At 40.8% G+C, this 12,401-nt stretch overlaps 1 protein-coding gene across 3 annotated transcripts in view; it reads left to right on the forward strand.

The window, feature by feature from the left end:
• LOC114874609 overlaps positions 1-4,110 on the forward strand; it is a 30,315-nt gene extending 26,205 nt beyond the window's left edge. For all 3 annotated transcript variants that reach the window (XM_029184050.2, XM_029184049.2, XM_029184048.2), the window contains 3 exons: positions 999-1,362; positions 1,826-2,193; positions 2,307-4,110. In XM_029184050.2, coding sequence (XP_029039883.1) covers positions 999-1,362; positions 1,826-2,193; positions 2,307-3,202 — 1,628 coding nt within the window. In that variant the 3' untranslated portion in view covers positions 3,203-4,110. The remainder of the gene's footprint in view (positions 1-998; positions 1,363-1,825; positions 2,194-2,306) is intronic.
• The last annotated feature ends 8,291 nt before the right edge of the window (positions 4,111-12,401 follow it).

The following is a 12,401-nucleotide window of genomic DNA, read 5'->3' on the forward strand; positions in this document are numbered from 1 at the left end:
TTGACATTACTTATGCACACAGTAATCGACATTTAAAGTTTCTAATAGATAGAAAAAAATTATTCTAATTTTTATACCTTATAAACATGTTTATGTCTTGCCTCAAGGGTAAAGCGTACGAGAACGTCGCCAAGGACAGTTGTAAAATTGTAACGATTACAATGATTTACCTATCTATTTTTATTTCACTAATGCTTAACCCTGTGCGCGCATTTACTAAGGTTCACCTGTTTCTCCGTACAAACAACACCCTGAGCGTCTTCTTTTCTTCCCGATTAACTCCCTCTCTTTCTTATCCTTTCATCGCTTTCTAACAGTCTTTAAGTAACTGTACCATCGTTTCCTGTATCTCTAAATTGGTAACGCGATCCAACGTTGAACGGAGAACGGCGAATCGAACTGTACCGAAGGCCAGGATACTAGAATTTATTGTTAGAACGTCGAAAAAGTAGTTAATGGAAAGCTCAATTATAAAGCGTCTGACCATACATGGACATTTTCACTGCGCCAGTGGAGTCGCGTTAAAATAATTCACGTATTTACAAAGAACAAAACAGTCTAATTTTTAGAATCCATCCCGAGTTTTAACCCGAGGGAAACATTTTATTTTCACGGTTGTAATACAAGTAATGAGTATTATGCACCGTGCAATTGTATTACGCGTAATTGTACGCTGAAAACGGACTGTAAAACTGGCGCAGAAGACAGCTTTTGTTTCTCGATTACTGTTACTTGCTGATGCCTTTCTTAATAACAGTAGAATGGTAACATTGAATAACGATATGCCGTAACAATAATGCAAGTATTATCTTAGAAGACGTAACAGCTGTTACGAGGTAAATAGCATCGTTATTATTGAAGGCTATAATTATTAGCTACACCGAAGTTGTAAACATAAAAATGAAATACTGATAATTGTTCCGAGCGATTACCCCGGAAGAAATGTAAGGGAAACGATATTGGTACGGTTTGATAAGAATGATCGATCGAAATCGTAGGTGAGGGCTGCGTGGAGAAACCGGTGTCGACCTTATGGCGCAATTACGTTAGCAGCAGCCGACCGGACGTGTCGATGAGGTTGACGGTCACGAACGGCGGTTTGACCGCGACGACCAAGGATCACGGTCTTACGGAGTACTGGGCTCATAGGGTGACCTATTGCACGGCACCAGCTTCCCACCCGCGGCTCTTCGTCTGGGTGTATCGGCACGAGGGGCGCAGGTTGAGGCCGGAGCTCAGGTGCCACGCGGCCTTATGCAACAAGGAATCCACCGCCAGAAGGCTGGCCTCGACATTGAACACCAGGCTACAGCAAGCTCTTCTAGAATTCCGGCGGGACAAGGTCTCCAGACAAAATGCTAGGCAAGTAAATTCGATCGTAGATTACGTCGAGATGATTAATTTTCAATATGAAAATCGAGAACTGGTAATAGAGAATGTTGAAAGTTTATTAAGACCGGTAGTAGGATCGATCGTCGTCGACGCCGTCGATTGATAAATATGCTTTCACTGCATAAATTATAACCGTGAGCGGCAGGAAACGTTTAATCATTCTTACAATAAGAAAACTGTGGATACTAGATTCTTGGATCGATTCGATTAGCAGAGAAATCGGCCACCGCGCCGGTCTGTGTGCCAGTAAACAGCAGCTACTACCGTAAGGCCGCGACCTCTTCGCGATGAAACAATTTAGGTCGCATTCATAAATCACGATGTACGTGATCGAGTCATGATTCAGGTTGAATCTAAAGTCGTATTCAAATGCATCGTATGCCGTGACGAGTAGTAGGGTTGATCTAGTTTATTTTTTTATTTTTCTGTTTAGATTATCCCTAGCAAGTGCTCTGTACGAGAACCCTTCCTTACCACGACGAAAGTTGCTTCTCAGCACCGGAGGTCAGAATTATCGACCTCCTCTGGAGAGGTCGAAGAGCGCGCCGAAATTATCAGCGATCGAAGAGGACATCGTTGCCGAAGAGATCGAGCAACAAAGAATCCTCGAGGAATTGAGGAGCTTGGAGAACGTGGCACGCAGCTGGCAAGATCAAGACAGCTGGAGACTCGCTCGATTGCTCGATGCTTTGCATCGCGAGTCCTCGGATGAAAACGGAAGTATATCCAGCGGATGCGAGACAGCCAGCACCGCGACCAGCGAAGAAAGAGCCCCAGGTGCGGAGGATCATCACGCTGCAGGTCATTATTTTACGTTGGAATTTTTATTCCAAGTGGACTTAGCTTCATCGAACATTTAAGAATATTTTTCAGTAAGTAATCCTCTGACAAAATGTTTGAATTTTTAATTAAAGGTGACGGAACGGAGCCACGAACGGACAGAAGAGTGATGTTCAGCGACGAGAGTATCGGTCGAGGTGCAGGACCTCGGAGAAACTCGGAGGGTTCACCAAATTTCATGACCTGCGCCGGAAGTCCCCGTTTCCACCGTCGCAACGTGATGATCGGTCGCAAGAGGTTTCCGTCTCGTCACGAAGAGGACGAATCGATGGAGGAAGACGAAGAGATAGAAGAACCAGCCTCCCACGTGTTCGATTTCGAGGATGCCGAGGATTTCGATGACGTAGTCGATTACAGACCAAGGGGTGAGATATTGCGTAGGTTGGAGGATCCTCAGGAGAGGGAGAGACGGACCATGGAAAAGTACCCTGGCAGGATGAGCGAAGAGTTGTTGCCGAACGACGAATCTCCCTTTCTAACTTTAGATTCTCTCGACGAGGAAGTCGATAGCGACGAGAGTGGCTACGTTGAAGCACCACCAAAGTCTTTTCTGACTCAAGACGATCGTAAAGAGGACGAGAAGGAACGCAACAACAATAATAAGAAAGTTGAGTTAAATCAAGGGCAAACAGAAGCACAGGATATCCTCAGAGGATCGAAACACGAAGGTTCCAAAGATGCTAAACAGGAAGAAAAGAAAGAAGAAGAAGTGGAATCGAAGGAGGTGAAAGAAAAGGAAAGAGCAGACTTCATCAAATGTCCTATCTCAGAGACTATCAAGAAATTAGCGAACGCGTCCCTAAAGAGTTCCAAGTCCTTAGAGATGACTACAAACAATTGTCTGAAAGCTCTGAATAATTTAAAAACATCCAAGTCCTTCGACGGTGTTAAAACCATCGAGATCGATGGCGAATCACCGAGTCTTCATCAACGGAAACAACTGTTGGCCCAACAGGGTGTTACCGTTTGAAAAGAAGCTCCTTCCAAATGTTCACGAAAGTTGGATGGTTCTTTGGTATTGACTAACGACAATGTAGATAGTTTGTTGTTCACTCGTCATGTTGTCGTCATCGTTAGACAATTTTCTTCGAGTTAGGAAGCTTTATAATGAGGGATGATAATCGATTCCTATGATGTTCGTTTTGTTTGATCAATAAGGAGAGTCCTTGGTACGCTGTTGTATCTGTGTTTATTGATTCCATAGAATGAAACGCATCGTGGTTTTGAGAGAACGTGTATTGTTTCGTCGAATTGTTTAGAATCAAACGGTATTTTGTATTTTATACAAATTGTGGATGGTAATTTAATAGGTGTGTCTAGTAATTAGGAGTTTGAAGTGAAGGTTTACACGTTGACTGCCCCAGTGAAGATGGACAAGTGTGGAGTAATAATTATTCAATTAATTGGTAACTTCGTAGAAACGTTTATAAATTAGCTAATTTCAATTTCCAGATTGAAGCTTTCGATTTAATGATGGTATTGAAAATGTTTCATCTCGTTTCTTATTTTAATTATTTAGTTAAAATGGGCGCTTCAGGCACCCAGTAAATTCCAATGGCAGCCAACGTGTTGTTAACATCTGTTACATCATTTAACAATTCCTCGATAATTCTTTTTTCCTTTCCAAAAACTAATACCAGTTTGAGAGTGTGTGTACTTACAAAATTAATTCGAGAATAAGGTAATGTCGTCCGATTAATGAAATCGAACGAATATCTTTGCGAAGTTAATTGTTCCAGATTCGCACAAATTTAGAAACCGGCATATTTTGTAAATACGTTTAACAAACACCGAAAGGTAATAGGAATAAAGTATCGTTAAAGAGTTCCACGTCGAATATTTAAAAAGAAATAATGTCAATAAAACGGTTTCATAACATTACGTTTTATAAAAAAAAAAACCTTCTTCTGCTTCCTGTCGAAATCATTTTGCAAATGGTGCAAAATTTAGGGTGTGTGTAAATGGTCCTTGTGGTATTTTGTGTTGGTCACTGATAATTCAATCGTGAAAAATATTCGATGAATTTGAATGGTTACACATTCGAACGATTGAACACGATTCTTATATCAAGAACGTGCCATACCTATACGAAATGTATCTTCGTACTTTTATTACCATTTCTATTCTACGTATCAAAAATTTAGCAGAAAATTATACATATATTTGTATACGTGTCGACGAGTAATCAGGACTAAAGTACTTTGATATTTAGTGACCTATTATCGTGATAAATGTCTCATAGAAAAGTTGAAATTGTGAGAACTGTTGTACGAGAAGGGTTCGAGGAACAATAAAAGGAATCCCTTCGAAACTTAGGATTCGTTCTTACTTTTCGTATCATGACCTACATATTGTAATGCAACTTTTGGAACTTTGTTATTCGGACAGGTCTCGTGCCAGGAATTGGTCAATAATTACAGATCGCGTGCAATAGTGGCAGAAAGTAGGAATTTCTAGGGTATACACAGCTCTTCCTGTGAATTCAGGTCAATCAATAAAATAGGAACTTCTCCACGACTATCTACCCTGCTCCGTTTTCCCAAAGGGTTAAAGGGTTGTCTCCTATATAACAAGTTTTCCAATTTTCTATTTGAAAGTCCAGTCGTTATAAAATCATTAGATTTTTATTTGAGAAAAATAAATTGTACTATTTTTGGTAAATGAAGTATTAACAGGAAGTATAGGTGTAAGGGTGTTCCATGATTCGCCTTATTTATTTATTTCCAAAAATATCGTTTTGTTATACTATTTGGTAGGATAGATTTTATTTTGGAAAGATAGGGAAAAATACTCTTAGATTTTTTATTCATCATGTAATGCTAATGTCTTTCATTGAACGAAAAGCCCCTTTATACGTAACGTTCGTTGAAGGATGGTAAAATTCCAGAGTATGCTTTAACACGGAGAATCGATTATTCAAATTTTGACCTTCTCGATACCATCTGCAGAAATGCAAAAGCCGGACGTAAGAATAATGCAAATTTAGCACATCGTTTCCGGAGTTCCTCAGGATTACCATTTAGTAAAGAGCGTTCCTCTCAGATGGCAGCAGTAGTACTTGAAACGTTAAGTGGATATTCAAAAAATGGTACATAGGGAAACCATTGGTAAATTGAATAATAAGTCTCGAATAAAAATCGTATTTCAATTTATTATATGTCAATTTATAATGTAAAATTAATCTTATATTTATATCTAAGAATATCTAGGGATACCTAGAATTAAGCATTCACTAGGGATATCTAATAAATCTTTAAGTCTTCTTCGATTAATTATGATTCTGTAGAAAAGAAAAAGTTAGGACCCACAAAAATCCTGTCCTAATAAAAACAAATTAATTATAATATAAAATAGTATACTATCCCTATTAGAATATAATATGAGATTAATTTCGAGTTCGAAATTGATGTTCACAGTACGTTATGTTAGAAAATTTCTTTTCTATTTATGTCGCTGTACGCGTAACATTTGTTTAACGTGAGTAATGTGAATAAGACGAAAGCAGATAGCAGTAATGCCATATTGAATGTGCGACGACAGCGAAATGGACCTTGCATCCAGTCAAGATCAAGGTGCCTCGTGAAGCCTCGTTTGGAGTCACGGTTCTCCATGGGTATGATAATGTGCTGCTTCAGGTTCTCGTGTGCGTCGCACACAATTATACTTGAGCTCGACTCGCATCTGTGTGACCTACTAACTTGTCCAGGCACTCACACACTTTACTAGTGCCACATAAGTGCATGAGCAGGACGCAGGAGGCGACTTTTTATCAGGGCTGCGCTTAACTTTCGGTTTACCTTCGATTACTATTTTAATAGTAACGTTATCATTTTTTCCTTTTTCATTCAAATTATTTTTACATTTCAAAATTACATTTCAATTTATTATACAATGATTTGAAATTAAAATTGATCCTGCAGTTATACTTAATAGCATCTAGGGATCCCTAGCATCAGATATATCCTAGGAACATTTAATAAATCATAAGTCTTTTTTAAATAAATCAGGTGTCCCTAGATATTATCTCATATAAAATATCAAAAATTCAGTAGTTCAAGTAAATAATTACATAATCAATAAAAGTTACTATTATCCCAATACTTATGGAGAACAGTGTACATACAGGTAGCGTATCGAAGAGACGTGTCATGCCCCTCCGATAGTTTTGCTGGAAGATTAGGGTGGCGTGTGGAGGGGAGAGGGCACGTGGGGCCCGCACCCATACGTACGCGAGCCGTGAATAGTGTTAACGGCCTTGCTTTATGTGGGTCATGAAACAAGGTCCCACCAGCACGAGGAGCACGAGAGAACACAGCACGCTCAACTCGAGCCCCCTGCTTGCTGTACCTCCATAGACGACCCACACACGTGTAACGCTGCGCTCTCACGCGTTTACCTGTACCAACACAATAGCTAATAATTTTATGAAAACAAAAAAAACATCATTTAATTAATATATCAAAGTATTATAATTCAGGTGTGAAGTTAGAATAAGTAGGGGGAGGAATCCTTCCCCTTCTTCTTCTTAACTAAAAATCGTCTATGTTGCTCGAGGGTGTACATTATACAATAGGTGCAAAATCTAGAGTACAAAATAACACGGTTTTAATAGAAATATGTCTTCCACGTTCAAAGTTGATGGTGAACGGTAAAAGATTTGAATTGAATCGGTATCAGCGATCGTCAGCTAAGAAGCTACTAATCGCGGAAGGTGGTCCGTTCACGTATTCAGCTAAACGACGATAATTTTCGACGGTACCCCGTGTACATACAGTTTTCACCGTGCGTGTGCACGCACGGTAACCACGATGCCAAGAGAAATCGAACTTGATCGTTAAGCGAGCCGCGACATGAGCTCGGCCCATTAGCCGCGTTCGAGCTTCTTTGCGCGCTGCGTGTAAGTACACAAGCCGAAAACAACCGATGTGTGTATTCATCTAAATTAATTATCACCTGTGCCATCGAAATGAATTACCGTCTCGAGGGGTCGGATCCTAAAACGTTGGTACATACACCTGGATAGTAATTCTATTTTGGAAATTCAAACATATTCCGATAGGCTGTAATCGTTTACCTCGTTAGCATTAGATCAATTAAGATATCTTCAAAATATCGCTAATTATTCGGACATATCAATGACCCATTAATCGTTGGCTGATTGTATTTTTTAATTTCTGATAGTCTAATGAGACGTCCTCCTCGTTACAAAAGGGTTAAACCATGCTGATATCATTGTTCGTCTTAGTAATTAGGAATTCTTCTTGAAATAGAGCATCAGATAAGGGCAAGAACAGCTAGATATAGCCATTCCACGTACCACGAATTCTTAACTGTATTTCACTTCGCTTCGCCTCACCATTTCTTTCTAATTTTCAGAATGGAATATCCTCGAACAGTAACTCGTAAGCTTGCGCTTAATGACCCCTTAATTAGGAACTGGCGTGAGTCTCGCGGGTTATTTGTCACGTGGCACCACGGATGAATACCCGAATGTCGAATTTCTTTTTCTCAGAAGTAGATAAAAATTATCTTCGTTTTCGGTTAAAAAAAGGTCTTTGTACACTTCGTGCAAGCTTGGTCCGACCGATGAAAGGCTTTCTCCTCGCAACACCGCCATTATAGCCTGCTTTTTTTTTTCTTCCAGTACATTACGAATTGTTTCACGTACGACGTTGATATTACGAGCTGCCTCAATTGCATCGACAAATTTTCTTATTTCGGGATTCTCGAAGTAGGTCTATTATCTTCAATCATAAACGAGGAGGAGGTAATTTTTCGAGGGAATAAAAATGACTAGGTGTTGTTCTTCTTTTTCATTTTCATCCGACCGCGACCTAATGTGTCGCGAATCTTTTGACACGATCTCCAGGTGAAGTTGCGCTGAAAAGAGCGAGGAACGATAGACCAGACGATGGGAACTTTACCACGGGAATGGAGAATCCTATTACGGAGTCAGAAGTATGATGCGGCCTCGTCTGTCGCAGAGCATCTTCTTGTCTAACACATATACCTAGTGACGTCCATTGAGAAGGAGTTCAAAACACGTAATTGTGTGAACCGTACCACTCACATGATCCAAATCGTCTTTAATTATTCGTCCATTTGCGAAATTCATTCCCGATCTCGCCGGTGCGATTGGTCCGTCGAGTAAAAACAAACCAACGTGTTATTCTTTATAATTGCAAATATTTCATTTGCTATCTAGTTTACCGATGAAATTTCACTTATTCCCATTCGAAACGAAACGACGGAGATTTTGTTGGAAAGGTCTGACGGATTTCGAGTGTCTGGCTGAATTTTTCGCGTCGGAACTTTCTTTAAATGGTCGAAAGCGTGTCGAACTTGTAACGAGCGATTCGACGTAATTTCGATTTCTCAGCGGGAATTCGAAATATCTTGCTGTTTCATCGCGCGACGCGACTTTGTCAAACACCTTGGTACGTTCACAGGAAGGCGTCAATACGAATCGAGCGGTGTCGTTAGCCCGAAGAACAAGGGACCAGTTCGAATTCGAACACGCGACCAGAAGTGTGTCAAATTTCGACTTGGCCCAGTTCCTGCATAATTCTTCGACACCGAGCCTCGTTGATTCCATCGTCGGTTCGATGACTTGCAATTTTATTTCAAAATTTTTCAAGAAAGAAAAAAAAAGATTCGCGGTGTAATTATAAATTGACGTGTCGAAAGATCGCGGGTAGAAAAACGCAACCCACTGGATCAGTAAACGTATTGCCGTCATTCTGCGACACGCAATTGTTATGTTAATCATTTCGCACGTTTCATCTATCGAAACAATCTGTTGCCCTAGAACCTCCAAGCTGTGAGAAGTGGTTCGTAGATTACGTTCAGCTGGTAACAAAATAATTTCTCCTCTATATTTTGCATTCAAACGTTCGAGAATTTCTTCCTCGGGTGGATGATAGAAACATCATCTAAAACAGAAGAATATTAAGAAATTCGTTAGATAATATTTCATGAAATTTTCCAAATTTTCATGTCCGCCTCGATGTAGATTGAAAATAGAAAAATTTCCAAGCCCGATGATACACGGCTGAGTAGTAAAACGACGCCGATCGGAGCCGTAGAATAGAGCCACTCTTCAGGATCCTGAACCGAGTCGGGTTGCTAAGTGTGCCGTGTAAGTGGAACATCGCTGCCTGGCACCGACGACCAAGTATACCAACGTAGTGTAACATCGTGCTCCTCCTTCGTCGTTTCTCTTTGTCCTTCCACCACCTAAAGTCTCCTCCTTCCCCTCCTGGCAAGGCACTCCCCCTTTTACCGTGTCCGTGTACACGGTGAAAGACTTTCTTTAAGGAGGTTCTACACTGACTTCCAACACGGTATCATCTACCGCGTTTACTGGACGATGCAACTCCTCGCGTACAAGAGGATGTCCATTGTCTCTGCTGACCAGGCTATAATCGAGCCTCGATCTTCCATCCACGAAAATGCCTACCTTCCTCAACTACTCTGCGTGACGGAACCGCTTCCAATCATCTTTTTCATTTCTTTTCCCCGAATGAACGAATACCGGAAACCCGAAGCGTACACGCGGAAGTGTGTACAGGAACCCTTCCGGTACCAAGGGCGAGGATTTCTCTCCTTGGGAAACGATCAGAACGGTAGCGTACTACTCTACCGATAGTTTCTTCTTCTCTTCTTTCCGGTGCCCCATAGTCTTCCGGGCGTAACCTTTAGGACCGTAACCCCGTTATATTATTACATTTAACAATGGAGGTCGTAGTCTTTATTCTAACCGATGCACCGTTCGTATAATTCGTTACGGAAGCTGTCTCGAGTCCTTTGTTCGAAGCTGATTTTTCTCCTCGTCTCGTGTAATTTGACGCGTCCTCGCAGCCTCCGTGTGGGTGTACGCAGATTATTCTGTGACCCTTACCGGTAGTACGATTCGCGCGACACAGAAAAGGAAGTTTCATGGGATTCGAGAAAAATTTAAGCTGACATTTTCTTTTTTTTTTTCTTTTTGTTCGCAGGTTACCAGCGATCCTCGACGATCGACTCTCGTTAAAGACTTTCTAGATTCTGAAATTATTTACGGACAATGACAGTAATTAAAGGATGATCAAAAGAAGTCTGTTTTCGAGAAATCGAGACACGCGATACGAGCGATGGCACGTGATGTGTACGCAGAATCCGGCCGTGGGTCTGTTCGAGACGCTGCCATACTTAAAGTGAAATAAAAGTAAGAAAAGGAGCACGTACGCGTGAGAGGAGATCCGGATACGCGGAACACGCAACGGAGGAGCCAACATCTTTGCCCGCTTCCCGATTGGCTAGTCCCATAAATACACCGAGGGTTCGTTTCGTCAAGTATTACACTCGCCTGCTTATTTCGGACCGAAAACTTGCTAACTTTCACCTTACCAATGTCGTATGCGTTCCGCTTCGATTAAGCTCCCACGAAATGGCAAACTTTTATCCTCGCGAATGGCCATTTCCCGTGATAAAGTAAATAAGAGCGATCGCGCGTTAACCCCTTCAGGGAAATCCTCTTTTCTTACCCCTCGAACGGCAGTGCAATGGAAATTTAAAAAATTTCCTCCAAGGGTTAGTGAAATTCATCCCTCTGATAAATGAACGTTATCAGTCGATTAGGAAAGAAAACACAGGAGATGGTAATTTTTATTTCTCGCTGGATAGAATTTGGTGAGGAGGATCGTTTGAATTCCGTTAGAAGGATACGAGGGGATGTTTTTTCTTTAGAAACAAATTCTCAGTTTCGTATTACGGTAACAATCATTTAATCGAACATTTGTTTTATAAATAATCCACATCTTCTGACTTTATACAAATTACAAATTCCGCAGCCACCGACAACACAGGAGACAAACAAATGCCAACGAGAATTCGTGGATCGAGTAAGGAAGGACGATCTCGAAATATAAATTAACGTTAGAGGGTTATCGGCCTATCGAACAAAAGCTAATGAGTATTTCTTTGAAAGTAATTGCGGTTTAGAAAGCATAACGGGTATCACCCTCCGTCGGTCGATCCATCGAAGGCTCTTAATTCGTCCTTGACGACGATTCGAATGTAACGGTAAAACTAAATACATAATTCTTTCGATTGCAATTAAATTTAAAAAAAAAAATTTAAAAAGAAAAAGAAAGAAAGAACCCGTAAACAAGCCTCGACAGACACGACCATTGAATACAGGGGAAGAACGTCGAGTCGTATCTTCGAAAATGAATGTCGTCGTTACATGTTACATACGGTGCGTCAAGATGAAGAAGAAAAGCTAAAAATAGGGGGTAAGTGAGGGATGAGAAACTTAAATAACAATCGACTATCTTACAAAGGTAAAAAAACCGACAGAAAGTAGGGGAAGTTGGAGGGGGGTGGGGATCGAATGAAAATAAATAACAATAGAAAGAGAGAAAGGACTGCGGATAATGAGACCGTGAAAGTATACATATAATATAAAAGCATTATAAATAAGAGAACAAGCGATAGAATCTATTCTGAAAAAAAAAGGAAAAAAAAAAGTAATAAAATAAAAATAAAGAGTAACGTATTTGGAAGAGCTTAGGTACATCCTAAGCGAGGTCCATACGCTTGGCCCCGCCTCTCGTAGTTTTCGTCACTTCCTTCCTACGTCTAATATTTTATATATGTTACAATCTAACTATCTATATGCATATGTATATATATACTCTCTATGTTCGAACGTTCGGCATATTTCTTCTTCTACGTGTACATATACGCACGTACCCGCATACGCGTGTGCCCTATTTAGCGATATTTACACACGGTGTTACAGTGGGTTTCACTCACTTATAACGTCGTCAATATTAACACAGCACGAGAGATCATCTCACTTCCGTTTGATCGTATTCCTCGTAACATACGTGGGCCCCGCGAAAGAACCGTCGCGTTGCTCGAGTTTCGATAAAAAGGGTTTCATACCCATCTACCAGTGTCCCGATCGTCATCGATTATCGCACCTGCAGAACTTTGCACTCTTGTCGTCTTCCTCGTGTTCCACGGTTGAACATCCGGTTAAAGGCTGGCCCTGCGGCATCCCTCGATAATGCAAAAGTTTCAAAAGATCGGGCTCACTTCCGATCCACATTGCCATTTAGGTACTTACAGTAAAATGTTAGGTACACTCGAAGCATTCTCTGAGAAAAAGATGCTGCGCGAAT

This window comes from Osmia bicornis, chromosome 6 (genome assembly GCF_907164935.1).
Source record: "Osmia bicornis bicornis chromosome 6, iOsmBic2.1, whole genome shotgun sequence".
Taxonomy (NCBI): domain Eukaryota; kingdom Metazoa; phylum Arthropoda; class Insecta; order Hymenoptera; family Megachilidae; genus Osmia; species Osmia bicornis.